The 13,433-nt window shown below is 43.9% G+C and overlaps 1 protein-coding gene across 1 annotated transcript; it reads left to right on the plus strand.

Moving 5' to 3' along the window:
* Window positions 1-1,438: 1,438 nt before the first annotated feature.
* On the plus strand, window positions 1,439-12,251 carry LOC139539852 (NEDD4-binding protein 1-like). The gene is made up of 7 exons (XM_071343190.1): window positions 1,439-1,955; window positions 3,061-4,580; window positions 6,458-6,588; window positions 6,854-6,950; window positions 9,597-9,704; window positions 9,802-9,903; window positions 9,995-12,251. The coding sequence occupies exons 1-7, from the start codon at window positions 1,650-1,652 to the stop codon at window positions 10,416-10,418; spliced, it is 2,688 nt and encodes an 895-aa protein (XP_071199291.1). The 5' UTR covers window positions 1,439-1,649; the 3' UTR covers window positions 10,419-12,251.
* The last annotated feature ends 1,182 nt before the right edge of the window (window positions 12,252-13,433 follow it).

Here is a 13,433-nt window from a genome sequence, read left to right on the forward strand (position 1 = left end):
AATCCAAGTTTATCATTTTAAAAGGCTAATTGATCATTAGAACACTCTTTTGCAATTATGTTAGCACAGCTGAAAACTGTTGTTCTGATTAAAGAAGCAATAAAACTGGCCTTCTTTAGACTAGTTGACTATCTGGAGCATCAGCATTTGTGGGTTCGATTACAGGCTCAAAATGGCCAGAAACAAAGATCTTTCTTCTGAAACTTGTCAGTCTATTCTTGTTCTGAGAATTTAAGGCTACTCCATGCAAGAAATTGCCAAGAAACTGAAGATCTCGTACAACGCCCTTCACAGAACAGCGCAAACTGGCTCTAACCAGAATAGAAAGAGGAGTGGGAGGCCCCGGTGCACAACTGAGAGCAAGCGGACAAGTACATTAGAGTGTCTAATTTGAGAAACAGACCCCTCACAAGTCCTCAACTGGCAGCTTCATTAAATAGTACCCGCAAAACACCAGTCTCAATGTCAACAGTGAAGAGGCGACCCCGGGATGCTGGCCTTCTAGGCAGAGTTGCAACGTGCACGTTTAGTTTTTTGCCCTAGCACTACACAGCTGATTCAAAGCTTGATGATTAGTTGATTATTTGAATCAGCTGTGTAGTGCTAGGGCAAAAAACTAAACGTGCACGTCTTGGGGTCCCGAGGGCCGAGATTGGGAAACCCTGCTATAGGATATTGGTCTCTTGAGATTAAACTGACACAAGTTCCTCGCATATTAGCAGATAAACTCCAGTTAGAGGGAAAGTATTTTTCAAAATTTATGCTCAGCTTTACCCAACCGTATTAGGCAAATAAATTACACTCAGAGCCATATTTAGATACAGTAATATTGCTCTGATTACAATGTACCAATAAGTCACATTCGTTTTCAGCACAATTAATTTATGTAAGCAGACTACATCCATTAATTAAGTTTAAAATTGTCTAGAGCCTGTTCACAAACCTCACAACTCTTGTCTTGTATTATGGCTCATTATGTGTCATGAAAAAAGGTTGACAATGCGCAAAACACATCTATCATCAAGCGTATTATGTTATGTAGCTTCATCACCAGTAGGTGGTGGAATTGTATAATCTTAGATCAGCTATGAATTGACGAATCAGCTGCACGAATACGGGTATTTCTGGAGTTTCACAAATAAGCTTGGTTAAAATAATCTATTATAATATGATTTGTTTATCATCTATATTTATCTGGATGATAAGCCTATGTCCCACTAATTGCCCTCGTGACCATTATAATTTGTTTGACAATGATGTGTCTGGACTTTAACATTGGTTGTTTGTTCTTTTCCATGGGAAGCTAGAATCGACTGTTATTTACTAAAAAAGAAATTACATTTTGCTAAAGATATTGAATAGATAGTCAAAATATCTATAAGATCTTCTCTTTGGATTAGATAAATAAACACATACCGTACATATTGTCGTTTTTTGATGACATCATCACTGGGACTTTCCGGATGCGTCGGGGTAGACATGTAAAAAGTTGTCTTAAAACTGGACTTCTCTTGCTAATATATCACTGCATAGAAGAGGAAGACCGATAGAAGGAAACCATGAAGGAGGGTAAAGATCCAAATGACACCGAATGGTTAAGATATTAAGACGATCTGTTGTCAACAGGGACAGATATATTCAAAAACAGAATGTCAACAACGCGGCCCCTTCTCGGTATGAAGCGAGTCACCGAGGTAACCTGTAAGGAACCCCTGGGAAACAGGCTGTCGCCAACAGCGAGCAAACAACAGCAAGAGGCCCTGACAGTGGACGAATTTGCTGTCTTTGAAAACAAGCAAGAAGAACTGAAATGCGCTAAGCCCAGAGTAGAACAGGTTTTTCGGGTAGCTTTCACAATTATCGGCCTTTTGGACACTGGAGCCCACAGTAGTACGGCATCAAGGCAGATATGGCTTCAACTCAAGGGAAAGAGAGACGACGTGTCGAGGGCAAAGGTAAACAGTGGCTTACTAAAACTAGCTTGAGGCTTATAACATTGATACCCATTCTTATATTGTTTTATTTATTTTTGTCAGTCAGTTATGCAGTTAAACAGCCTTTTAACGTTAGTAGAGAAGGGCCATCCTGAAATGTAAGCGGCAAATCAGGCAGTATAATCAATCGCATGGTCATGGTGTACCGAATGGAATAGCTACTATGCTAATTGAGAAGTTGTTTGGGTTTCTGGCTCTGTGTCATATGCCTTCTAGCAAATTAACTGTACAGATAATATATCAGTAACGTTAAAGATTATAGATCTAACGTTAGAGTCCGGCCTGGTTTACATCATTCCGTAAGATCCCGATTGCATGACAGACGGACAAGCTGTTCTTGGCGTTCCTTTTGTTTTCATTTCAACACTGATTTCCCGTTCATTCTACTACTCTAAAAACACCAGTCTTAGCTAGGCTACATCTTTTACACTTCTGTGCCTTGAGTTTTCCCTTGACAACATCGTGTAGCGGGCAGGTGAAGTTCAATGTACAGATCACCGGATTGGGTAATATCAATGTCACCTGTTCGACAACGCGGAAATGATTACTATTGGTGCCAGTAAACTTGGAATCTCCTCCCACCCCATTGAGAACACAGAAAACGGAAACCCCAACACAGTTATGTCTTGCCTCATCATGTCTCTTTCCAGTGTGTAGTCATCAGGAAACCATGTCCACTGTATGGAGAGGAGACACACGAATGCATTGTGACAGGTGCTTCTTTGACATAGCCAAACATGAGGCTGATTCATCAAATATTTCTGGAAAGAGGTTAAGATTTCCTCATTGGGTTTCAGTTGGTTTCTGACAACTTCCCATCTTCCACGTTTTAATCTCACCAATTTACAGTCAATGTGGTGATGACAGAGTTGACTGAGAGTTGTCAGTGAAGATGATGAGTGAAGTTTCTTGAGTAGGCGTAGAGGGGGTGTCCCTGTGCATCATGCTATCAGTTTCAATTGGCGCGTTACCCTGTTAAGCTTCGAATGTGGACATTCTCGTGTGTATGATGTTTTTTTTTGTCATGTCTACTTTTCTAACTGGTGTTGACCCTATGTGTTTACAGGAGTACCTGAAAGGCCTGTGTGATCCAGAGCTGCAGCAGGAGGAGCACTACCCTGTGGACATGCACTGCATCTTTGCCGGTGCCCGTGGTCTGTTCCTTGACCGACTGCTGCGGGACACCAGCGCTGAAGTTGTGATGCTGGAGCCGGGCACACTGCGCCTGCTGGGCTGCTTTGAGTCTGTCATCATGGCAAAGAGCCGCGTGCAGCAGTTTGTTGCTCTCTTCCAAGAGAAGCGCAGCCTGCCCGGAGATAGGGAGCCGGCCGTGAAACGCACCTTCAAGACGTTTGTGGAGGAGCGAGATGATAAGTACGCCATGGAGCTGCTCCTGTTGCCCAGTGCCCTGAAGGAAGAGCTGCTAGGTCTGGCCCAGAGCCCCACTCAGCCTGGTGGGGCTATAGAAGTGGACCAGGATCGCTCCCAGAGCAGCACCCCTGTCACTGACCTCTCCAACCGCATCCTGGACACCAGCTTTGAGGACAAGGCAGTTGGGGCTGCATCCGGGGCTGAGACGTGGTTGTTGAATGGCGTCCGGCCCTCCCACAAACGCCGCTCGTCGGAGAGCGAGCTGAGGGACACCAAGAGGCAGTACTCCCTGGAGAGGAGAGATGAGTCGATGGAGAGAGAGCGCCACACTGTGGCCAGTGACAGCCGAGCTAAGACCCCCTCCAAGACCAACATGGGGCTGATGGTGCTGGACTCTAGTGATGGTGCGGATGACGGGGAGGCTGTGAGCCCTGAGACCAACCTGCGGTGCCTGGTGAACTTCTTCAGAACCATGGGCTACCAGCAGGAGGTGGTGGAGCGGGTGGTGAAGGAGACGGGCCAGACAGAGGACACTTTTCTGTTGCTGGAGTGCATTGTGGAGGAGAGCCAAAGAACAGAGAGGCAGCGAGTAGGGGCATCCTCAACCCACAACTCTGAGTCTTCTTCCTCTACTTTCAACTCCAGGGATAAGGATAGAGGGCTAGATAGAGTCCCAAACCGAGCCCTGAATGTAAATTCCAAGGAGAACATTAAGCCACCCAGCAGCAATGGTGTTGGCCAGAGGGGACAGTATAGCAGCATGCTGCAGACAGTGACACTAAAAAGGAGCAGCAGTGCTCAGGGGGCTGCTTACGATATCATCACCATCAATGATGACGAGGACAACACAGACACACTGGCTAGCAGTAAAGCCAGGATGGCAGAGCAGATGGATTTTCCATCGGGGCCCAGGATGGACTACCTGTCCCGGGGAGGGGCTCAGACCATGGGGCCGGTACGTGTGGAGAGTGTGACGGCACTGCGGAGCACACCACAGCGCCCAACCCAGCCAGCAGACACACGGCCAGGCTGCTCCTATCAGACCCTGTCAGCCAGAGTCCCCCCACCCCGCACAGAGCCTGCTCCACCACCCCTGACTGCCACGACCCGCTTCCATGATTCCCTGAGAAACCCCTACACCCTGACCCTACAGAACGAACCTGGATGCCCTGATCTCCGCCACATCATCATTGACGGCAGCAACGTGGCCATGGCGTGAGTAACCTCCCCTTACTATACCCCCCTCTATAGGAGGATGTGGAACAACACTGAGAGCCCACACTCATTTTCTCATCATCAGATATGACTGTCTGGAACCACCTGTGTGTAGGCCTATGTGAGCGTTGGTGTGTGTGTGAAAGCAGGAGTGTAACCCTCAGTCAGGACTTTCAAGGGTAACATAAAAGCTCATAGCTGAGAGCTCTTCCAGTAACCTCAGTGTATGAGTAGGTAGGCTTAGAGCATGGCCACCGTGTCTTTGGCAAGGATAATGATTGTCAACATGGGAAAATCTCTATAAAATAATTGTACTCCAACTATCTCTCTCAACTTGCCAGTTCTCCTCTGTTTCTTACATCGTGCACCATTTTATTCGGTCCACTGAAGTCATTACTGGAAGTTGTTTTAGTCAGAATAATTGTAATAGAGGTATATCACCCTTTCAGACTCGGACTAATCTGACTGGCAGAGCTAACTTCAGTTTGTGTGGACTGAGTTAGGCTACCTACCTCATCCGAATGAGGTCAGAATCACATTTCATGATAAGATCTCAGAGTACATATGCTATAGGGACATACAAGTACAAACAACTATGGGGGTTTTATTTTAGAAAATTACAAGGGGAAATAAAGTTTTGTATATTTGGCGATTACATTTCCATGTTGACAAGGTGATTTTACTATCCACGTCAGTGGTGCTGGAGTTAGTGAGTTCAAACAGGATGTGCAACTTTCTCTTTAAGAGGGAACTTCCCTTGACTTTGCATTGCCCCACAAAATGAGACGTGTGCTTTAAGCTGGTGTGTGTTCACAATATTCTCTGGCCGTTTGTTTGTAATGGTTCTTATGAGATCTACTGGACCCCCTATCTGCCCATATTTTCCAGCAATTTCCAAGTAATAGAAACAAACCCTACTTTTTTTATATATAGAATGAGATTAGTGTATTGGGAGGGATCAACAACTCTGGGTAGAATTTGAAGTAGAATTGTACAAAGGCTGCATTTTAAACTCACCATATCTTTATGTTTGGATCGCAGCACTGCTAACTTCCTGCCAAAAGCTGTCTCTGACCAGAGGGACATTCTACTCTGTTAGGCTACGTCTTATGTTTTTGTAGACGTCAAAATGTCTTTCACACCTTCAATGTGTTACTTTCTGAGTGGCTTACTTTCTCAAACTGGGCTGGCACAGTAATTTTATAATTGTGTAATTAAGGATTAAGGATAGACAGTCATAAAATAACCGTCATAGCAGTTTTAGTAAAATATTCTTTTAATTTTAATTAACTTCATATTCAAGTCGACAAATTTTACCCAAAAGCAGAAAAGTAAAAGTAAGCCTGGTTTACATCTAACAGCCAATATAATGAGAGACGAGAGGACGCAAAACTGGCCAATTTTAGAATGTTGTGTTTTGGACAAACAGCTGATGGAAGGCTGGGCATTCAGAAACATAACACCTGCGGTTGAGTCAGTGACTCTACAGTATGATGGAAGTTTGTTGCTCCTTGTTTCAGCAAGTTGTTGTAGCAAAGGAGTCTTGGTTGCCCAGGAACCCCCCCCCCCCAAAATTCTGGCAGCACATGCAATCAGGAGCGGAGGAGAGGAGAAAATGTGTGTAAAATGTGCTTCTTTTGTGTAAAGTTTTTTTTTTTTTTTTACTAGCTTTTTGCTATTCGAACGGTTATAGCGGTGATCGCAAATAAGTCATCCAAAATTCCATAACCATCACAGCCCTACTTGTTACTCACCTGTGACAATACTGTCTGAAGGCAATCCTCAATTTGTCAATCTGAAATACAACAATCACTTTATGTATTAGGATAGTTATAAGCCATTCCTAAGTAACCCTTCCTCCTTGTGCTCCTCTGTAGGCATGGTCTCCACCGCTTCTTCTCCTGCCGGGGGATAGCCATCGCTGTGGAGGCCTTCTGGAGGCAGGGCCACCGGGAGATCACTGTCTTTGTGCCTCAGTGGAGGCAGAAGAGAGACCGCTACACCACAGGTCAGAACAAACACATACCACAGCACAGGCCACCCCAACCTGGGCTCAATCTCATCCCTCTGGTTTTGGTGGGTGAAGAAGTCACATGAAATGTACCGGTAGTTCAACCATCCAAGGTTTTGGTCAGGAGAAAGATGATTGTACTTTGGCAAATAGTTGTGAATATTACTGTTTGAATGGTGATAAGACAGAAACATGTGGAGCACTTTGTGTGCTCTGTTAAGGATATGGTCTTAATGTGTATTTTCTCCACATGTCTCAATAGAACAACATTACCTAAACCAACTGGAAGACCTGCGTCTGCTCTCCTTTACTCCTTCCAGAGAGGTCTGTGGACAGAGGATTTCCTCCCATGATGACAGGTACTGCAGAGTCACACATCTCACCACGTCATACAGCCAGCTCACCCTCTGTCATCTGCTGCCACCTCATCCATAATCACCCTGTCCCACATTCCCTGCTGCCACCTCATCTATACTCACCCTGTCCCACATCCTCGCCCACATTCCCTGCTGCCACCTCATCCATACTCACTAGGGTTGAATGGCGGGAATCCGGTTACTGAGATTTACCACCCAAAACCATTCCCTTTTCCTGGGATAAATAACTGCGAGAGACCGGTAAATTATATAAATGTTTTATATGAACAGCAGGGCGTGAAATGATATGCCATGTCTAAATCTGAATTCTCTACAACCTTCTGTCTGGTCACTGCATGATGAATCATCAATGCTCAGGGTGGGGACCGACAGCCCATCTCAATATGTAGACCTGCACTATATATACACAAAAGTACGTGGACATCCCTTCAAATTAGTGGATTTGGCTATTTCAGCCACACCTGTTGTTGACAGGTGTATAAAATCGAGAACACAGCCATGCCATCTCCATAGACAAACATTGTCAGTAGAATGGCCTTACAGAATAGATCAGTTCCAAACTGCCTCTGGAAGCAACGTCAGCACAAGGACTGTTCGTCGGGAGCTTCGTGAAATGTTTCCTTGGCCAAGCAGCCACACACAAGCCTAAGATCACCATTCGCAATGCCAAGCGTCGGCTGGAGTTGTACATAGCTCGCCAATGGACTCTGGAGCAGTGGAAACACGTTCTCTGGGGTGATGAATCACGCTTCACCATCTGGCAGTCCGACGGAAGAATATGGGTTTGGCGGATGCCAGGAGAACGCTACCTGCCCCAATGCATAGTGTCAACTGTAAGGTTTGGTGGAGGAGGAATAATGGTCTGGGGGTGTTTTTAATGGTTCGGGCTAGGCCCCTTAGTTCCAGTGAATAGAAATCTTAACTCTACAGGATACAATGAAATTCTAGACGATTCTGTGCTTACAAATTTGTAGCAACAGTTTAGGGAAGACCCTTTCCTGTTTCAGCATGACAATGCCCCCGTGCACAAAGCAAACTTGACTGGCCTGCACAGAGCCCTGACCTCAACCCCATCGAACACCTTTGGGATGAATTGGGATGCCGACTGCGAGCCAGGCCTAATTGCCCAACATCAGTGCCCGACCTCACTAATACTCTTGTTGCTGAATGGAAGTCAGTCCCCGCAGCAATGTTCCAACATCTAGTGGAAAGCCTTCCCAGAAGAGTGGAGGCTGTTATAGCAGCAAAGGGGGGACCAACACCATATTAATGCCCATGATTTTGGAATGAGATGTTAGACAAGCACACGTCCACATACTTTTGGTCATGTAGTGTATCATCTCATCATGGTAACGTTGGTGTTGTGACAGGTGGACAGACCTACATTTGCTGCAGCGTAGCCTATGCTACAGTAACAAAGGCCGAATGTGCGACTAATTTACATATCCACCTGGCTTCCGGGGGTCACTTTTCTTTTTATTGCAGCTGCAGAGTTTTAAAACATGAGCGAGCACTCTCACTCATCAATTCCATTCAAACTGCATTCAAAATAGATACCGGTAATCCTGTTCAAGATTGATATATAGATAGATAGATCTATATCTATATAGATATGTCCTAGCTTACCTCTTTCAGGTAATAAATTCAATGCAGTGTTAGCCTTATGTTTAGTTGGTGGGTTATGCATAATAAGCTTCTAACGTATAACCTCTCTTGCGCAATACGTACACACCTGTGCTCCGATGGTCTTTTTTTTTTAAGTATCCTTAGCTCTTGGAGTCCCATGCAGGAAAAGCTAGACTAGATTAGCTTGCTGGACATCATTTTTGGGGCATTTCTTATACCAATAGACTATTCAAAGAGGGACACAAGCTCTTGTTTGTTAAATACAGCAGCCAGTAGAACTCACGGGTAGTTTGAAAGAAGGGCAAACACGTGATGGCTGTAGGCTATACCAGTTATTTATTCAGACCCGTAACCATTCAATCCTCGTGAAGAGAAGTGAAAGCCTTCTGCATCTCATTCTAGTCCTATATTATTCAAGCATGTCATTAGAATGATGAAGATAAATGAAATAAGTTTTGTCCTTAACTGTTGAAAGTGAGGAAGGAATGAAGCAACACTAGAGAGAGAAAGGAGGTAGGCTAATAACATTAGTGGAAATATTATGAAAATGTTTAATCAAATTTGCTAGCCTATACTTGTAACTTTGTAGGCCGCATGTGCTGCACCAGAATCGCATGTTCTCTCTCTGCTTTATCATGGTTTGAACGAGGTGCGTAATTCCAGTGCGTAATGTGCAGTACCCTATGTATTGGATAACGGCACAATCATTTGGGCTCATTAAATGTATTTAAATCAGGCTCAGGTTGCATCAGGCTAGAATTTTAATCAAATCCAGACACAAATCCAGACACTATTTAAATGCTTTTGAATGACACTTCCGGTTTTGGTGGGAAATACCAGGTTACCCGGGAGAAAAGTTATTTATTCTCGTGATGGAACATTTGTAAAAAGCCTGAAATATTCCACCCTAAACTCACTCTGTCCCACAGCCTTGCCCACATTCCTTACTGTCATACATACTGTCAGCTGACTCGGTCTATCTTATCTCTCTCTCACCTACAGGTTTCTGCTCCACCTGGCAGAGAAGACAGGAGGGGTTATCGTCACCAATGACAACTTGCGGGACTTTGTAAATACATCAGAGGCATGGATGAGGATCATCCAAGAGAGGTGAAGGCCTTTTAACAAAACATCAGACATGCACTCATTTATATAATCCCTGGACACATTACCTTCTCCTCTCACACTGACTGGCCCCTTTTTCCAGGCTTCTGCAGTTTACCTTTGTAGAGGACCACTTTATGATCCCAGATGACCCCCTGGGGAAGCATGGCCCTCACCTGGAGGTGTTCTTACGGAAGGACAACAGGTGTGTGTGAAAGGGGATGATAGTATTGTTTATACAGTATGACCTTACTGCAGAGGTATGTGTATTGACCATACGTGTGTCTCTCTCACAGACGGAGCCCAGTCACACCTCCTCTGAGGCCAGACCCCCGAGCCACCCCGCAACCTGTCTTTGTCCAAGCTCTGCAGTCTGCCCCTCGCCCCTCATCTGTCCCCCGCCCCACAGCTACCCCCCAGATGAGACCACTCTCCCACTGGCCACATTCTGGGCCCCCTGGGTGGCACCCCCCTCACCCAACACCCTCACCACCTCCACAGAGGTCACACCCTCCTCGCCCCTCACCCCCTCTTCAGCGATCACACACCCCTCGCCCAACACCCTCTCCCCCTCCCCAGCGGTCACCCTCGGAAACCATAGAGCTCAAAAGGAAGCTGTACGATATCTTTCCCGACCAGAAGCAGCGCATTGACCGTATCCTCAGTGACAACCCCTACATGAGGGACCTGAATGCACTGTCAGGCCTTCTGCTGGGATGAAACCAAGCACACACACTGTACTCAGCCATTCACACACAGATACACTTACAAGTCTCTGTCGAAGGAGGGTGCCAATAGTAGGCCTATGTACAGAAAACTGAGCTATTTAAAGTTTTTGTATTAAAGTTGATGGTCAACTGCACTGCTCTTGGATGGCTATTTGTTTGGAAGGCATAACTCTCCTTTTTCTACACATTTAAGTTCAGCAGTGTCCATGGAACATATGCCATTCATGAATAGATTGCTTTCCCGAGTGAAACCATAAAATTGTGGGGAAGGAATTGTCCAGCTGGCATCTACTGTATGTGATGTCCACATATGTTCTCAGTACTTATTTCCTGTCATTTGTCTCTGCACAAGTCTTTAAGGTGTAAAACCAAATTGCTGTAATAACTGCTGAAGGAAGGTTATTTTGTTAATGTTGTAATATAATTTGTTTCTGTATGATTTTGTAAATATGAACATTGACATGTGCAGATATGGTTTTATGTAATTAACCACACAAATACAAACAGCTCCATAAAGAAGCTTTTTTTTTTAACTAGAGATACTTCATTCCTTCAGTGATTCACAATCCAGTGCTTTGATACTAGGTTAGCAGGGTAGAAGGGTTCCTCTAGTCTAGATACACAGCCTGGAGACACCAGTGTCCTGTCCAAGCACAATCCTGTGCTGAGAAAATTATATTAAAAACATTCTTAAACATGAGGAAATTATATTCCTTGTATGACATTGCAAATATTACTTACAGAGTTTGGCTGCTAAGTCCCTTATCTTCATGTACTGATTGTCCACTACACTCTGAGGACATAGCCATTGTATCTTCTGGAGAGTCCCAGACTGACTCAGAGCCCAGAAACAGAGCCAACTTACCCATGTTACTCAATGATCTGGAACACCCTGGCCACTTGTACAAGTCACTATCTTTTGTAATGGTAACATAGCAAACCCATTATTCATTGTTTGTTCAATGAACAACCATCACAAATAACTCTACCTACATGTACATATTTACCTCAATTACCTCGACACCGGTGCCCTCGCACATTGACACATTGACTCTGTACCGGTACCCCCTGTATATAGCCTCCACATTGACTCTGTACCGGTACCCCCTGTATATAGCCTCCACATTGACTCTGTACCGCTACCCCCTGTATATAGCCCCGCTGTTGTTATTTACTGCTGCTCTTTAATTATTTGTTATTCTTATCTCATACTTTTTTGTAGGTATTTTCTTAACTGCGTTGTTGGTTAAGGGCGTGTAAGTAAGCATTTCACTGTAATGTCTACACCTGTTGTATTCGGCGCATGTGACAAAATTTGATTTGATAAGACCCCAGTCACCAGCCACCAGAGGTCACTGTAAACCAAGCTGTCAGGGGCTAGTTGCTACTGGAGCACTTATTGCTAAAAAAAATTCAGACAGATGTGGCCTGGCTATTATGAAAACAGTTTGCTTCCGTTGTGTATAGCTTTAGTTTTGTATAACAAGGTCTCATCCATTGTGTATAACTAACATTCAACTCTTTTTGGAGAGGTTCGTCAGTGTATTCTACCAGTGAGATAAAACTTTGGACTGTATCCAAGTCCCTTTTCTGTTGTTTCTTCTCTATATAATGTAAAGGACATCAGTCACTGATGTTTGATTTACATTTTTTTCCCCTTTTAAGATTTCTACGAGAAAGGAAATGCTGTGGTATCACCAATGAGGGCATAGGCGTTCTGTGGGTATCTCACGGTTACTTGAAAGACAGGGTGTATATTTGATTTCCACAGGCTGGTAAAGTTAATAAAGGCCAACTGTTTGTCATAAACGAGACCTTTTCTTCATCTGTCTGTTGTCGTCTTTGTTCTAATCATTTCTAAGCTGTTTTGTTGGTGTGTAGACATGTACTGAAAACAAAAATAGTAATATACAGTGCGTTCAGAAAGTATTCAGACCCCTTGACTTTTTCCACATTGTTACATTAGAGCCTTATTCTAAAATTGATTAAATTGTATTTTTCCTCATCGATCTACACACAATACCCCATATAATGACAAAGCAAAAACAGGTTATGAAATGTATTAATTATGAAATGTATTAAATATAAAACTGAAATACCTTATTCAGACCCTTTGCTTGGCTCATCGCGCTCTAGTGACTCCATGTGGCGTGCCGGGCACCTGCATGCTGACGTTGGTCGTCAGTTGGGGTTTCCTCCGACACATTGGTGCGGCTGGCTTTCTGAGGTTAAGCAGGCAAAACAATTATAATTTTTAAGTTTCCTTTAGGAAAATTGGGCACTGGACAACATGACAAGGAAGATTTTAATTTACTGGATATTTGAGAAATGTACAAAAACACTATTCCCTGTGTTTCGATGTGTAGCACTTGCCAAACGTAATAGCCTATTTTTGTATTGGTTTATAGGCTACTTTCCTAAAACAATAATTGTCCACCACACGGTTTAGCTGTCAGAGATTTGAGCATTAAATGTTTCAGAGCATTGCATGCATAGGCCTATAGGTTTAGGTGTCCACTGTATGACATGCATACACACACACACACACACACACACATATACATATATACACACACACACACACACACAGTGCATTCAGAAAGTATTCAGACCCCTCGACTTTTTCCAAATTTTGTTGTTACATTACAGCCTTATTCTAAAATTGATTAAATAAGATATGTCCTCAATCTACACACAATACCCCATAATTAAAAAGCAAAAACAGATTTTTAGAAATGTTTGCAAATGTATTAAAAACAAAAAACAGAAATACCTTATTTACATAAAAGTATTCAGACCCTTTGCTATGAGACTCGAAATTGAGCTCAGGTGCTTCCTGTTTCCATTGATCATCCTTGAGATGTTTCTACAACTTGGAGTCCACCTGGGGTAAATTTAATAGATTGGACATGATTTGGAAAGGTAAAAACCAAGCCATGAGGTCAAAGGAATTGACCGTAGAGCTCCAAGACAGGATTGTGTTGAGGCACAGATCTGGGGAAGGGAA

The sequence above is a fragment of the Salvelinus alpinus genome, chromosome 15 (assembly GCF_045679555.1).
Source record: "Salvelinus alpinus chromosome 15, SLU_Salpinus.1, whole genome shotgun sequence".
Classification (NCBI taxonomy): domain Eukaryota; kingdom Metazoa; phylum Chordata; class Actinopteri; order Salmoniformes; family Salmonidae; genus Salvelinus; species Salvelinus alpinus.